Genomic DNA, 15,473 nt, shown 5'->3' on the forward strand with positions numbered 1-15,473 from the left:
AAATAAAATTAATTTTTGGGGGAGGGGGTGGGGTTGGGGGGCAAGCCGGTGGTGGGTGGGTGGGTCGAGCTGTCAGGGATCGAATGAAAAATAAAATTTTGAAATTGAAAATATTTTTTTCAAATTAATGTTTTTCCCCAAAAAAAGATAATTTGAAATTGGAGGAGAGTTTTGGAAAATGTTTTCCTTAATTTTTTAAGGGAAGTCATTTTCCTTAATTTTGAGGAAAATGAGTTGATTTGGAAAACATTTTCCAAGATTTTGTCCCAACCAAACATGAAAAAATTGGAAAACATTTTCTAAAATGTTTTCCTTCATACCAAACACACTCTTAGGCTAAGGACTACCCTATGGAATTAATTATTCTATGATAAATTATTTCATCATTATATGAGATAACATATATTATTAAGGTATAAAAAGTGGGATAAATAATTCAAAGATTAACTAATGTGTTAGATCAAATACTGAACAAAATAATTATGTATTTTATTTTGAAATTATACATCATACCAAACAACTCCCAGTGTAAGACAACAAAGAGTCATTTGATTCCTCGTTAAAGTTATATATGTATAAGTGATACATAAATTAATTATGCAACGTATAGTTATTCCGTATTTCACTATATCTAACATAAACTCCATTTAACAATTATGTGGGATTGTAATTGGTAATTATAATCAAACATTGTAATGTGTGACAAAGTGGTAACACTACAATTACTAAATATGAAACGGCTTATCTTTCATGAATAATTGACTTCTTAATCAATAATCGAATGTTTTTCAAGTGATCGGTTATGAAATGATTAATTTTGTGACTATTGAAAACAAATTGAATCATGTCAATTCTTCCGACTCTCTCTTATGAAGTCAGAAAGATTGACGATCCAACTTCTAAAAAATAGAAAAACAAATAGAACTCAATATTTTTGTTTCTAATTCAATTGTTTTCAGTTTTCAGTAACTTCAATTTAATATTAGTGGTATGACACATTTCAGGTTACAATTCACATAGATATTTTATCTGACAGCTACTTTCACACACTAGTTGGTACACCTACCACAATAATGTGAGCAAATTAAAAGACAAGTCCACGGATCTCTACTTTTACCTCCTCTTTCTCTCCAAACTATAGGATAGTAATATTAGTTTTTCAACGTAGAAAGGACGGATACCATTCTCCAAGATTGTTAATCAAATATATACTCACAAAACACACAAGATGTAAGTAGGCACCCAATCACCTAAAGGATATAAACACAAATTGTTCCCCGAGAATCTAGCTAAAGTGAAGGCTTACCGATTACTCATTTTTAGACGTAAATGCGAAATTTCTGATTAAGATGAAAAATATATCGTGCATCCACCATCTTATTTACCACACCACTTCTTTTTGGCTGCATAGTTTCTGAAATGTCTGCCCAAACTGTACTATTTATAAAAAGAATAAGTAGTTTCTTTAATATTTATGATAATAGTTATAGTTCTAAAAAAAAAAAAGAACCTTGGTCCATGTTACAAAAGAAGATGAACGATGATAGCAAAGCTGAATTCTTGAAGCTTTGCCCCTTTTCTGTGTTATAGAGTTCCACTGGCATCATCTCAACAGAGGTGAAGGATTGACGACAATTTGCTTCAACGGATTTGCAACATCACCGCCACCAGCATGTTTCACAAACTCAGCTGGGGAGAGAAAGTTACCATGACAAACACACATTATTTTTACTTCCTCTCCCTTCTGATATCTATACAGAAATCCTTCAATCTTCTTACCATTTGGCCCATTGCCCGTTGTGGAAACACAGGGCATGTTGAGCATGTAGTTTTTGAACATTTCTTTCGCTTCCTTGCTGGCACTTCCATTACATGTGGTAGGCGGTTTTTCGCTTGTGATTTTAGGTGGTTTGGCGACCTGTTTCTGTTCATGCTCTTGCTCTGAAGGCTTGATGCTAGTCGGAGTATTTGCCCCAGTACTGTTGTCACCTGGCCCTGCAATAGTTTAAGATTGAAAATAGGTCAGCTCTTCCCGTCAGGAATTTATGTGCAAGCAAGAGACGGTGAAGAGAATCTGTCTATCAACCACCTGCAAGGACAGATGGCTTGATACAGAAATCAAAGCTTACTTCAAGACTTAACAGCGCTAAAAACATTGTGTTAGAGAGATCACGTGCAGAACATCAAGGTAGAGCATCAAGAGAAAGCACATACGTTCACCACTAAAATTAGTTGCTACTTTGGGTTGGAAACACGGTGACGAAGGAGGGATAAAATCTTACTAGAACCCCTCTCTCGGACATATAGGCAATATAACTCCTCTGCAAGCAGTAGCTGTTTTGAATTGGAACATACAGCGTTGCAGGAGGGGTCGAAATCTCTACGACATAGGCAATAAAACTCCACCCAAAGAGACACAGGACCAGGCAAAGCTAATCAAAGGCTATAAGATTCCTCTGCAGACAACTGCTGGTTTGCATTGGAACGTACAGTGACCAAGAATAGATAAGATTCTGCTAAAACATTGTCATCCCAACAAAGGACGCTCAAATTCTACTACTGTAACATACAACGGCAGTGGCAGATCCAGGATTTTAAGATTGTGTATTCGTTTAGTTAATATAAAGTTGCTACACTTGGTCCAAGCTTCAATAAGTGCGCAATTATTTAACCGAAGTTGTTAAAAAATGAACAAAATTATAATTAATAGTATCATTAGATTAAAAAAAAAACTCCTACCTTTCTGGAAAAAAAGAAAGAATTAGCCTCAAGGATTTCTTAACCAAATTGCTAAATTTTCTTGAGGAAAAAACGAGAGAAATGTTTGTTAGCTGATTCTTTTTTTCTCCCGGAAACAAGTGATACCGCCCAGTAAGTCCACATGTAAAACACTCTTGGAAAAATCGGCATGTCCGATCAGTTCAAAGAATATCAGATATTAGGAGGTGAAAGAGGGAAAATTTGCAGTGAATTCCACAACATTAAGGGTGGACAGTGAATTCAGGTAAACAACAGGAAAGTTCCTAAAGAAGTCCATGACTCCAGGTGCAGGTAGCTGTCTTAATCTTTATTCCTTTGGCAACATCCATCTCACTTCCTCTATAATAGAAACCCAAATTATGGAAATTTTATTTCTCCCCTTTTCTGAACAAAATGGTTGTGGGATAATAATTTTTAGCGCACATCGCCCATAACCAAGACACTATATTTATTAAAGAACACGATTCTTCTTGAAAATCTATATTTACAAGATCCCTAACGGAGGGTAGTAAAAGAATTATCTTTACTCTAATGAGGAACATAAGAACTCCCCCGATAGGAAGATAGTAATAGAATAGGCACCTTAACCACTATAAATTCGAGAATTCTAAGGCCAAATCATCTATAAACATACCTGCCCAAAAAGGTAAAGAATTTATTAACGAGAATAAATTGGTGATACCTTGAATGGGTTGACTCCCAAAATCAGAAATTCCTGAAGAACCACTTCCCTGAGAAGCCATAGACCCTTGTGACAGAGGCAATGAATTTCCAACTGGACCATTATTACTACCACCATTTTCTTCAGGATGTTCGTCTAAATCAACCTTATCCTTCACCACTCGTAATTTCTCCATTCTCTTTCTTTTAGCCTCCAAACGCCTCAGAGATTGCAACTCCTTCCTTTTTCTGCACTCCTCCTCACCCTCAACAGGTAAAGAACACGTCCTCGCAATCGGACCAACAGAGAATGAACAACGCCCATTACTCTCATCCCCGCCGGAAAACACAAAGTTTGAAATTGAAGAAGAGCGTTTTAGTCTCTTAGCCCTTTCTGGGTCTACCCCAAATCTTCCATTCAATGAAAGACCCAAACTCAGCTCCAATTCATCTTCCTCATTAGGAATTTCATGAAATTTATTGTTGTTTCCATTCATAAATTTATGCAACAGATCTCTTGAAAAAACTTCCATCTGCATACTAGAAAAACACCTCTTTTCTCTATTTTCTTCAGCTTCAGCCATTTTAAACAAACCAAACCCCAAAACTTCAAACAACTTTTTTATTCAATTATAATATTAAACAGAAAATTCTGTAAACGTTAGAGAATGTAGTTGCCGGAGTTCCTAAATTCGCCGGCAAAAGAGTTAACTTGAGCCATATAAAGAAAAACAGAGAAAAAGAAGAACAACTTGATGATTCCACGACTACTTTAATATTCCTATTTTACCATTAAAATTACGAAAAAACCCTCAACGATGAAACGTAAAACGCAGCAAAAACCGACACGTGGTAGGCATGAAGAGTCCTCTTTACCCACGTGGTTTAGACAACCTGGTTTAAAGGGACGTTTGCCACAATCCCCCTTAAGGTGTCTCTTCATTTAACTGCAAACAAGAATAAAGCTATTACCGGAACAAAAGGCCACGTGTCGGTTAATTAGTGCCACGTCTTACAGAAAATCTCGGAGTCGTAAATGGCGTGACTCTAAAAAAGTTTTTTTTCTTTTGTGGTCACTAAAAAAAAAAATTCGTAGCGATTAACGCAAAATACTTAGGCTGTTTTTCGAATTAAATGACAGATGGCGGTTGGATTGACCTATGGGCTACCTTTTAGTGACTGGCTGGATTTCTATGAGTATAACTATTTTATTGGGAACTGGTATTGACGTGTATCATTATCATACATGGCTGAATTTGTCGACACGTATCAATTTTGGCAATCTTGTATTTTATGCCCCTACCATGCCTTAGTTAATAACGCCTAACTTTTTTCCTCCGTCCAACGTAACATTTTACATGTATTATGTTAACTTAAATAAATACGTGTATATTTAACTTTATAAAATTTAAATATCAATTAAAATTAAATTTAATTTGATACATCAAAGTTATTAGTAATATTAAAAGTTAATTGGTCTTTGACTGCTTGACACATTATGAATAATGGCATGTTGACACATTAAAAGTTTTATTTAAAAGTATTAATTGCTCTTTAACCTAACATGATTTTATTATATACGAAATTAAATTTGAAGATTTTCGAAATTATTAATCTAAGATAATGCTAAAAACTTAGTTCATAAATGAGAATTGTCCAGTACTCTTTTAATAATTGATGTATAACTAATATAATTGAGGCAACTAATTATAGAGACGAATATAAATTACAATAATATGAGTATGAATGCACCATTAAGAAAGGGAGACGAAAGGAAGTATTTTGTTTGGTTAAGAATAAAATAGTTTTGAAATTAATTATCAGTTATTTATATATATAAGCTATAATATAAATAATGGAATAAATAATTTCATAATTATTTAATACTTCTAACCAGACGTGGAGAAAAATAGTTATTTTCCTCCTCTACGCCAATTAACTTTAGTTTGTCAAAACCGCATCTTTTGCTAATTTGCTTCCACATTGGAATATCACAATTGTTGAAAGTGAAAAAATACTGTCGAAAGTTACGTGAAAAATGTTGATTCGCCGAAAAAACCCACAAAAAAACTAGTGTTTGTGAATTGACAATAAAGTAGTATCAATGATGTTTTTTTTTTCCTTTTTTTAACATAACATGTTGTATAGTACAAGAAAAGAAATGATAAGGGACAAAGAATTTTGATTCAATGAATAGAAACCACAGAAGAAGAAAAAAAAAAGGTTAGTTTAAGTTAGTGGCTCTGTCACATGAACAAAGCCAAGTGGGTATATTAGACAAATAGTCTAATTTTCACTAACAATAGTCACTCAGATCCATCAATAACACAGCTTGACAGACAACGTTGTTTTCTTTCAAAGTTAGATTAATAAAAATGTAATTATTTCCTATGCAACTTGCTCTTGGTCGGTATTACTTTAAAGCAACTTGGCAACTAATTATGTTAATTTCAAAAGAAAGGTGAAAGATATTGTATTTATTTCTTAAGCATGTTGATAAATTATATACATGAATGTACCTATTAATTAATTTTTAAATAATGCTTGACCTTTGGTGTGAACTTTATAGTGTAGTTTATAGATAATATAAGAAGAAAAAAAATATATATATAAGGCTAGTCCTAAACTCATAATTGTATAATTAGCTAGAACTATTTACCGTAAGTACCTTGAAAAAAGTAGTTCAACACGCCTTAACTTAAAAAACAAAAAATAAAAAAACAATGAGGGTTAAAGAACCAAATTTTATTTTGGCAAAAAATTATACTTTAACTTTTTGTAGTGAGCTAAGCAAGTATTAAAGCTATTGAAATCAAAATGAAGATTAGTTTTTATATATTGCCATAAAAATAATTCATATTCTAGTTATTCATTTCACGTTACAAAAATTTAATTATCATAAATATAAAAATTAAATTATCATAAAGAAAAATATAAAGGTCATCACTCTAAAACGATCGAATTAAATGATACATTATTTAAATTTAATTGGAATTTTTATATGTGAAAATTGACACATTATGATTTCACTTATGAAAGCAATACTAGTTAAGTATGTACTAATTATTTAGAATCCAAGAATGTTAGTTGTTGGTGTTTTTTTCTTTAGAGAGAAGAAAAGGGAGAAGATAAATTGAAAAGAAAGGCACAAGATCCAGTTAATATGGATAGTAATATAATAACAAAAACATTCCATATTTAATTAAAAATTTAAAATTTAAACTATAGATTAAAAAAAAATATTGAAAGCTCAAATAAATTTTTATATATTACTATTTAAATTTAAATTGAAATTCGAATATGAAGCGAAAGAGAAACAAAAAGGAAAAAAAGAATTATGATGAAGGAAGAGCAAGTGGTCCAAAAAGAATCTCCCAAAAATACGCTAAGGATAAAAATCAAGAAACAGATCTAAGTGGGACCCAGTATTATACAAGTTGCTCTTTCACTAATTGAAAAATATATTAACACGTGGATGTTGGCGTATACGTGTCGCAATATGATTAGATGAGAACAGCTAGATCAATTTGCAAGTTGGTAGTCATAGGGAGGTGGATAGTGGAAAAAGTGCAGCAGTCTTTGTCAGATAAAGATAATAACTACACCAACTTGCTCGCCTACATTCAACACACTTATCCAATTTTTATCGAATACACTAGTAGTGTGTTCGTTCTAATTTATATGATATTTTTTTTTAAATTTTTAAAATTTAAATAAATTTATTATTAATTATAAATTATATATAGATATATTTAATTATTCTAAGTTATAATATTTTTTACGTAATTTATAAATATAAATATTTTATAAAATATCATTTGATTGATTAACTTGATACGATATTTTTAAAAACAATTTCTTTAAAAAAAAGTTATAGCTTAGAACCATCGCTATATATTTGTGATGTAGTAATTATTTTTTACCATGAATAAAATTAAAAAATTATAATTAAATTATTTTTAATTGTAATAAAATGATATTTTTTTAATAAACTAAAATAACACTTGTAATTAAATTATTAGTTTATCTCTATATCAAATAGGTAAAGCTGCAAGGTAATGGATAGGTAAGTGAGGTAGAGATGAATTCGGAAAAAAAGAAATAAGGATTATTAAATCAGACATGATATAATTTTAATTTTTTGACGATACAATAAAAGAGCATAAAAATTGAGTAAAAAAAGTGCTCCATAAAAAAATATGATGAAAACATTTCAGAAAAAAGATCATCAACTGTAGAAATATTTAAAAATAAAAGAAATACTTACTAATGAAATAAAAATAAAGAAAAGAATACCAAAAAAATATACATATTAATTAGAAATATTACCATATCAAAAATAATCTTTATTGATAATTAATTAATGACAATAATTTAATTATAATTAAATATATATTTTTTAGCGATAATTAACGCTTTTATTTACGTAAATCTACATATGAAGACTACAACTCGCACTCAAATTTACTACAATTAGCGAAGCAAAAATTATCCGGTAATTGTCACATCAAGCTATAAATCGAGGTACGTTTTTTCTTCTTCCCCTTTATACTTTTGTGATTCAGCCAAATATAGTTTATATTTTTGTCCAAATCTTTTTGTTATGCTACACGTTATTTTTTTTCTTTCTATTACTAGGATTAATTTGATATTTTAAATAAAAAAAAATAGATCTTTTAAAATTACGTGAAAAGTACTATAAATTATAATTTTTTTTACATATTAATATGATAAAAATTATAATTTGACTCTAAAATAAAAATAATAACGAACAATTTCGAACGGAGAAAATAATTAACAAATAAACATCCTAATAAATATAGTGCGACTATTTCGTGACATTTTTTTATTATAAGAAAGAGCAATCAAAATTATTGGGATGATCTCAAAAATAATACTTATAATTTTTATAAAGTAATAAAAAAATTATATGATATAAATTTCTTAAAATAACATCAAATCGAAAGCAATCCTACGGTCCTACGTATCCATTACTACAGTATTCTTCGTGCTACCTTATCCAAGTCGACACGTGGCAAAAATTTTCCAATTTCAAATTTTAAGTTCTTTTTACGATTACTTTATTTTTGCGTCCTCCGTCCAAAATTATTTAACAGGTATATCTAAAATAAAAGTCCAAGATTATTTATCAATTCAAACAATCTAGAAATAATTAGTTATTTTTTTAATTTTACCCTTAATATTTACTCTATTATATTCAATTGAAAAAATTGTGTAGAACTTTGATATTTTTGATATAATAAAGTTATATTAGTCAAATTATACCTTATAATAAATTTTTCTCGAAGAGAGTGCATGATTTTATCATGATTAAACAATTGTGGACGGATGAAATAGCTTATACGTATAAAGTATATCTTTTGTAAAAAAAATTAACACCTCATTCATTTTTCTCATAAGTCTAATACAAATAATTTTATTGAAATATTCATAATTAAAATATTTTCATCATTAACAATTAATTTTTTATGAAATTGTACACAAATCATAGCAATATTCAAAATAATAAAACTACAACTAAAGAATATGAATTTCAAATGAAAAGCCAAAGCAAAAATTGAGCTCTATGATTTCGGAAGAAAACACAAGTTAATTAAATAAAAATAATAACAAAAATAATAATAATAAATATTTTATTTTTTAAAAATGTCCACGCAAAATAGACAGGTTAATTCCTAACTCCCTCTAATTATATAAGAGACAATTCATTTTCCGTATTTATTATATAGTTTATAGGGAGTAATAAATCATCCCATTAGCTTGAGTGTCAAGTTGATTTTTTTTAAATAATTTTGAAAATGTATTTAATATTTTTTCCGTATTCAACCAGACGTTTTATATTCCACTCTATAGTACTGTTGCTGCGTGCTACCTTATCACAAATCGAAACGTACACAATTTTGCCAATACCCACCTCCCAAAAATATGTTGACAACTAATTTATTAAATATAGATTCGTATTTAAATTATTATTATTATTATTTCTCACCTTTGTGGATGTGTATGATTAAACAACAAGTTTGGAAAAAAAAACAAACAAAGAAGACGTGGCTAGTGGAATGAGTACATTGCTTTGTCGGACGCAAGATATAAATAGAGCAACTTGTTTCGATTACACAAATATACAATTGCTTCTGTTTTACCACATTTTAGGTCGACACGTTTTTAATATTTATTTGATACTGTTTGACAACAAAGCAAAGATAATTAATCCAATATTGAATACAGTTGTATATAGACTTCTAGTACTTAATTGATTAATAGAGGAAAAATTAAGTAGAATAACAAACATTTAGCCTATTATAGCTACAACTTTAAAAAATTGTTATCAAGGTTACAACCTCTTCAATTCTTTTAGTTAACCTGATTTGAATTTGTATAATTGAGTTTGTATATATACTTACTTTAGTTATTTGCATGAAAATTTCATAATAATTAACGTGAAATATAACATTACCTACATAAAAATTAAGTTAGAAAAAAATGATATTCGATAGTTGAAGTTTGAAAGAAAACAAAGGCCGATAATTGAAAACCAAAAAAATACAATAAGAAAGATATCAAACTAAACTGCACAATTAACCTGTTGGTGCCAATGGCAACACAACTCTGTCAAAATTTGCAACAGAAAACTTCTATGCTGAAGAAGGAAACACAGTCAAAATTTGCAACACAAAAACTTCTATGCTGAAGGAGGAATTTGACTTGGGCCACCTCTTCGTCCGCCTCTCCCTCTTCCTTGTTGATAACTTTCACCACCTCGTCCTCCACGACCTCCATTAAAATCATTTCTACCATATCCTCTACCTCCACCACTAAAGTTTCCACGGCCCCTGAAATTTTCATTTCGGTACCCTGCTCCTCTTCCGGTAGGGAAACGACCTCTCCCGCTACCAACTGCGGTAGGAAATTGAAAATGCAGACGCATCATTTATGTGAAGAAGTTGTGGTCCAAACAACATACAGTATGTGATTATATAATAATACAAATAAAAGTGAGAAGAAATTGATGACTAATTTGTTGGGTATAGTCTGTAACTGACCTCTACTTGTAGTTCTCTTTATCTCAACCTCAGCTTGAAGACCTTCAATTGTAACAGGTGACGCCTGAATAAAGAAATTCGTACATATAACTCATGGAATGTAACCATAGCGCCATAATAACACATGTTTTCACGTAAAACAAATAAATAAAATGGGGAAAGTTTATAACCTAGTTTTAGATGAAACATCAAATCTGGGCCAACTTTATATAGACTCAATAAAGTAAGAAAACTCATGGTTCCTAAAAAAACTAGATCTCTTCAATTTAACACTTCATGTCACACTTTCATACACAACTAATCATAGAAATTCGTACATTAAACCATGGAAACGAAGGATGTAACCATAGCCATAATAACACATGTTTTCACGTAAAAGAAATAAATAAAATGGGGAAGTCTATAACCTAGTTTTTGATTGATGTAATGAAACATCAAATTTGGGCCAACTTTAACGAACTCAATAAAGTACGAAAACTTATGGATTCCTAAAATACTAGATCTCTTCAATTTAAAACTTCATGGCACACTTCCATACACACAATTGTAATTTGTAGCATATAATCTGGATGCTGGACAAATTTTAACTTCACATGAAGATGGCCATCTAAAAAATTATTTGAAGGGGACAAACCTGTATCGCGCTGTTCATGGAGTTTAAATCTTCAAACTCAACAAATCCGAAGCAGAATCCTTGTTGCTGCAGAAACACGAAATCAACAGATATTGTTAAAGATCTATAAAATTAAGTAGATGAGAGTAGGACAAATGAGTAAAGTATGTTTCTGGACTAACCCTATTACTTCTAACTTGTATGCCTCCTTGCTTAATGGGTCCAAATCTCTTAAATTCAACCTCAAGTTGAGCAACAGTAACATTTAAAGGCAAATTGCGGATATAAATGGAGTGTCCCTCAGCTGGAACAATCAAAAGTAAGTAAAAATTAGATGATACAATAAATAATAAGATTGTAAGCAATAAGAAAAAAAGAGCCAATGGAGAAACTGTTAAGTTTGATCATGCAAGCAGTAGCAATGGCTCATAATATGAAGAAAAACTCAAACACTTGTCTATGTACTTCAGCATTCCTTTACATCCTATAATCAAATATGAAAGTTCTATCCTAATATAGCAGCCCGGTTGGATGCTTCACAAATGAAAGTAAGGAATGATATATTTCAAGCAAGTGAAAGTTTTTTTTGATATTATACCTCTGTACTGAGCATCTTTAGATTCAGATGCATTACCCCCAGAGGCAGTATGAATTGATGATTCAGGACCAGGAGCTTGTGCTACTGACTTAACTGGCTGCTTTTCAGTCTTTGCGGGAGCCATTCTTGAATTAGAGGGTACATAGATTTTGGCGGGCCCTTTCTTTGTTTGAGAACTTACAATCGAAGCATACGATTTCTTAGGAGCATCTTCTCGGGAAACTGAAGTAGCTGGTTCTGCATTAATATGGGATTCAGCACCCACCATAATCTCTCTTTCATCACCAACTACCTTCTCATTTTCCAAAGAACCATGAACTACCTCCTCAACAATTTTTATATCTTCTGCATGAGAGCTAGGATGTCTGTGATTAGGAGGCTGAAGCACATGAACTGGTTCTAGAATCAAACAAAAAAGGCAAGTAAGCAATTTGAAAAGTAAAAAGAAGAAAAGTTGTGGAATTAGACAAAATATCCAACCTGGATCAGGCGTCAAAGGCACGGGTGCTACATCCTTGACCGCATTAACCATTTCTGAACTGTTATCAGTCTCCATTTGTTCGGCATACCTAAGAACATCATTCAAAACAAAGTAGCCTTTGTCCTGTGGAGCAAGGAAAAACGTCTGGGTGAATTGCTTTCTCGTGTTATCTTTTCCAGTTAAGCATCCAGTTACCAATACAATGACCCCATCCTTGTAGGACTGTTGTGCATCTGCAGTCTTTATCTCTGCCTTATAATTTTTGTAGCCTAATGAGCATATCATGTCATTGATATTCTGCTCCAACATAAAGATAAGTGAAAATTAGTAAGAAATGTGGAATAGGAAATCAATTATCATTTTATATTGCAAACTTGCCAAGATAAATATGTGAACAAGGTGCAAGGTAAGAAATAGACAAAGCACTTCACCATTTTGTCAACTACTTCTAATGGTTAAACATAAGAGAAACGATAACACAACTCTCCCAGAGAATACAAGTTTCTGAATCCCAAGATCATTCTGAATTGCACTAGAATATTAAATAGAGTTCCAATTTTCTTGAAAAGAAATTTCTTGCAAATCATTTAAATACCAGCTTTGGAGCTACAAACCAAGAACCTTGATATTTCAAGATATTGTAGAGTTGACAGGTTTTGCGATATGTTCATACATCTTAATAATTTCTCAATGTGACTTGCAACTGCACAAGCCCAGCAGTTTAATTGCTATATTTATGTGGTTGATTTTCATTTCTTATTGTCAGTCATTAACCAACGTCAAAGTAAGACTAAGAGTCTAAAGTCCTCTACGTAGTTTATCATTTGTCCAATTCCCTGTGCTTCCACACCCAGATGCAACTAAGTTCTTCACTAATAGCAGGTCATATTAGATTCAGCATTATACAATCTGTTTCTTCTATGGAAGTCCTCAAACGTGCCCCTCAATTATCGACTTCCACCATACACCCCCCCCCAAACAGAAGTTGCCAGGAACACATGATTTAGAAGGCGTGAAACTCTCTTTGTGAAGTAACACCTACTATATTTTTATACCGACAGCAGATAAAGTCTGTATTAGACTTAGAGTTTAGACCATGTTTTTTTTTTCCTTATTCATAAAAGTTCTCTGGTATAGTAGAACAACAATTGCATTTATACTCACTTTCATTGTTGTCACGGATGTCATCACGCCATTAGAATTAGGGCGGCTTAAGACACTTGAATCCAGATAAAATCTGTATACCAACTCTGGGGAGTGGTGTTGAATTTGGTAATACTGCTCAACAAAAGCATTTCCAATCACTTGTGCAGCAGGGGCAGAAGGTATAGTTGTAGTTTCCATAGCCATTCTGTACAAAATTTTGGCAAGACAATAGTCAGTAAAAGACCAGCCCTGATAATAGTTTGACAAAAATATGCACTGGTAAGATGGAAAATATCACAAAGCATGTTCATAGTAGTAGTTCATATCACAAAGCATGTTCGTCTCAAAGGAAAAAAGAAGCACAACACAGTAGTTCATAGTCTGAAGTAATAGAGCAAAATTACTAAGAAGAAACTAATCAAGGATTGAGGTTGAGAAATCATCCATGTTAACATACACATATTAAATCCCAAATCAGATAACACAAAAGTCAATAAAAGACTTAATTACAGAAAAGGAAAAGTTAGTCCTAAAGTGGAGTCATTGAGACCTAAAACCAACAACATATAAGGTGAGAAGAATGCATCTTCAGAAACAAATTCTTTTCCGTTCAATAAAAGTTCTGACGACAACACCTCAATCACAAACAAGTTGGGGTCAGTGTTATAAATACGGTAATCTTAGACCAACAATTATATAACAACAATAAACCAAGTTTAGTCCCACATGTGGTGTCTAGAGAAGGTGGTGTGTAAGCAGCCTTACCCCTCGATTCGACTCAATATGGGGAGACAGACAATGCAATAATAAAGAAAGATAAAAAAAATATAAAAAAAAAATACTATAGTGGCATAAAAATCTTGGACAGGGCTAAAAAGTTGTAAAAATCATAGGGCGTAAAACGCAAGTACTAACAATATCACAAACAAATTGGTATTCCCGACATAGAACTTTTGTAAAAATTAAAACAAAGCTTCTCTTGAAGCTATAGAGATAAGAGACTACATTAGATGGACGATGACGACCACACTCAAAAAAAAAAAATTAGTCAAATTAAATCATACAAATCAACAAAAACAAAAGAACTAGCAGTAGCATTGAGGATGAATGGCACTACAGAGCCAGGGGAACCTACCTATAAGAGGTAAGGGTCCACGTGAACCCAATAGCTTATGTTCCACAGTGTATTTGTATTAAGAAATTCACAAAATATGTATAATTTTTCTAACTATATGAATCAAACTATTATTAAGTATTATTGTATGAATAATCAACTTTAAATCCCGAATCTGCCTCACACAGCATTAACCGTTCTGAGAAATCAATGTGTTCGACTAGGTAAAGTTACATTTTTTTCTTCATGTATTAATGTTAATCTTGACGGTTGGAAGAACTCAAAATTGCACAATTAACAGATCTGCCTTCAGTTTTCCATTCTCTCACAATAAAAAACCAAACAGTCCCAACAACAATAAATCAATCGATTAATTGGCCACATTCCAATCAAACACGATTTATTAAAATAAGTAAAAAAAATAAATTGGATATTCATCGTGATTAAGAATAAAACGCTGATCAAGATGAAACAGAGCAAAATTTGAACTGGAAAGAAGAAAAATTGTGATGTGTGATTGGATAACTGTCAATTGTAGATTAGATAGTATACTAATATTAAATTAAATAGAAAGTTCAAGTGTGATTAAACAAATCATTAACAGATTAATGAAGAAAATTACCTGATATTGAAGAAAGCGAAAGGAACACAGATAGATTTTTGTAGATTTGATGAGTTTTACGGAAGCAACTATTATTATGTAGTTAAGCCGATGAAAGGGACTGATAATTAAGCCAAAAACTAAACTTAAATAATAAATAGTGAACGATATGAGTAGGAGTCGGCAAGCTTTGTAAGGCTAAACTACTGAAAATTCAAGTCTATTTAGGATTTGTTTATCATATTATATTAGAATATTTTTTATTATATTGTTTATCTTATTATATTTGAATAATACGTTTTCTTACATTTTTGGATCTTTTTTTATGATAACTCCTAATTCATATTGAAATATGCCTTTTATCCTAATTAAATTTATTTTTTTATTAATATAAATAAATAAGAATGCCTATTTATTTCGGATGCTACTTGTTATT

General features: G+C 31.3%; 2 protein-coding genes across 4 annotated transcripts; both read right to left on the reverse strand.

Annotated features, from left to right (window-relative positions):
• Positions 1–1,316: 1,316 nt before the first annotated feature.
• Positions 1,317–4,254, reverse strand: LOC107009703 (ninja-family protein AFP3). 2 transcript variants are annotated; one of them, XM_027914986.1, is made up of 3 exons: positions 3,443–4,254; positions 1,780–1,995; positions 1,317–1,689 (listed from the first exon to the last, which is right to left on the reverse strand). In XM_027914986.1, the coding sequence occupies exons 1-3, from the start codon at positions 4,002–4,004 to the stop codon at positions 1,604–1,606; spliced, it is 864 nt and encodes a 287-aa protein (XP_027770787.1). In that variant the 5' UTR covers positions 4,005–4,254; the 3' UTR covers positions 1,317–1,603. The 2 variants fall into 2 exon arrangements, with proteins under 2 accessions (XP_027770787.1, XP_015064540.1); XM_015209054.2 differs by having other exon boundaries at positions 1,317–1,995; positions 3,443–4,246.
• Positions 4,255–9,909: 5,655 nt separating this feature from the next.
• On the reverse strand, positions 9,910–15,205 carry LOC107009693 (ras GTPase-activating protein-binding protein 2-like). 2 transcript variants are annotated; one of them, XM_015209039.2, is made up of 8 exons: positions 15,059–15,205; positions 13,341–13,527; positions 12,176–12,473; positions 11,696–12,094; positions 11,280–11,401; positions 11,119–11,184; positions 10,485–10,548; positions 9,910–10,338 (listed from the first exon to the last, which is right to left on the reverse strand). In XM_015209039.2, the coding sequence occupies exons 2-8, from the start codon at positions 13,524–13,526 to the stop codon at positions 10,124–10,126; spliced, it is 1,350 nt and encodes a 449-aa protein (XP_015064525.1). In that variant the 5' UTR covers position 13,527; positions 15,059–15,205; the 3' UTR covers positions 9,910–10,123. The 2 variants fall into 2 exon arrangements, with proteins under 2 accessions (XP_015064525.1, XP_015064524.1); XM_015209038.2 differs by lacking the exon at positions 15,059–15,205 and adding an exon at positions 14,671–14,958.
• Between the last annotated feature and the right edge of the window lie 268 nt (positions 15,206–15,473).

This window comes from Solanum pennellii, chromosome 2, assembly GCF_001406875.1.
Source record: "Solanum pennellii chromosome 2, SPENNV200".
NCBI classification, from domain to species: domain Eukaryota; kingdom Viridiplantae; phylum Streptophyta; class Magnoliopsida; order Solanales; family Solanaceae; genus Solanum; species Solanum pennellii.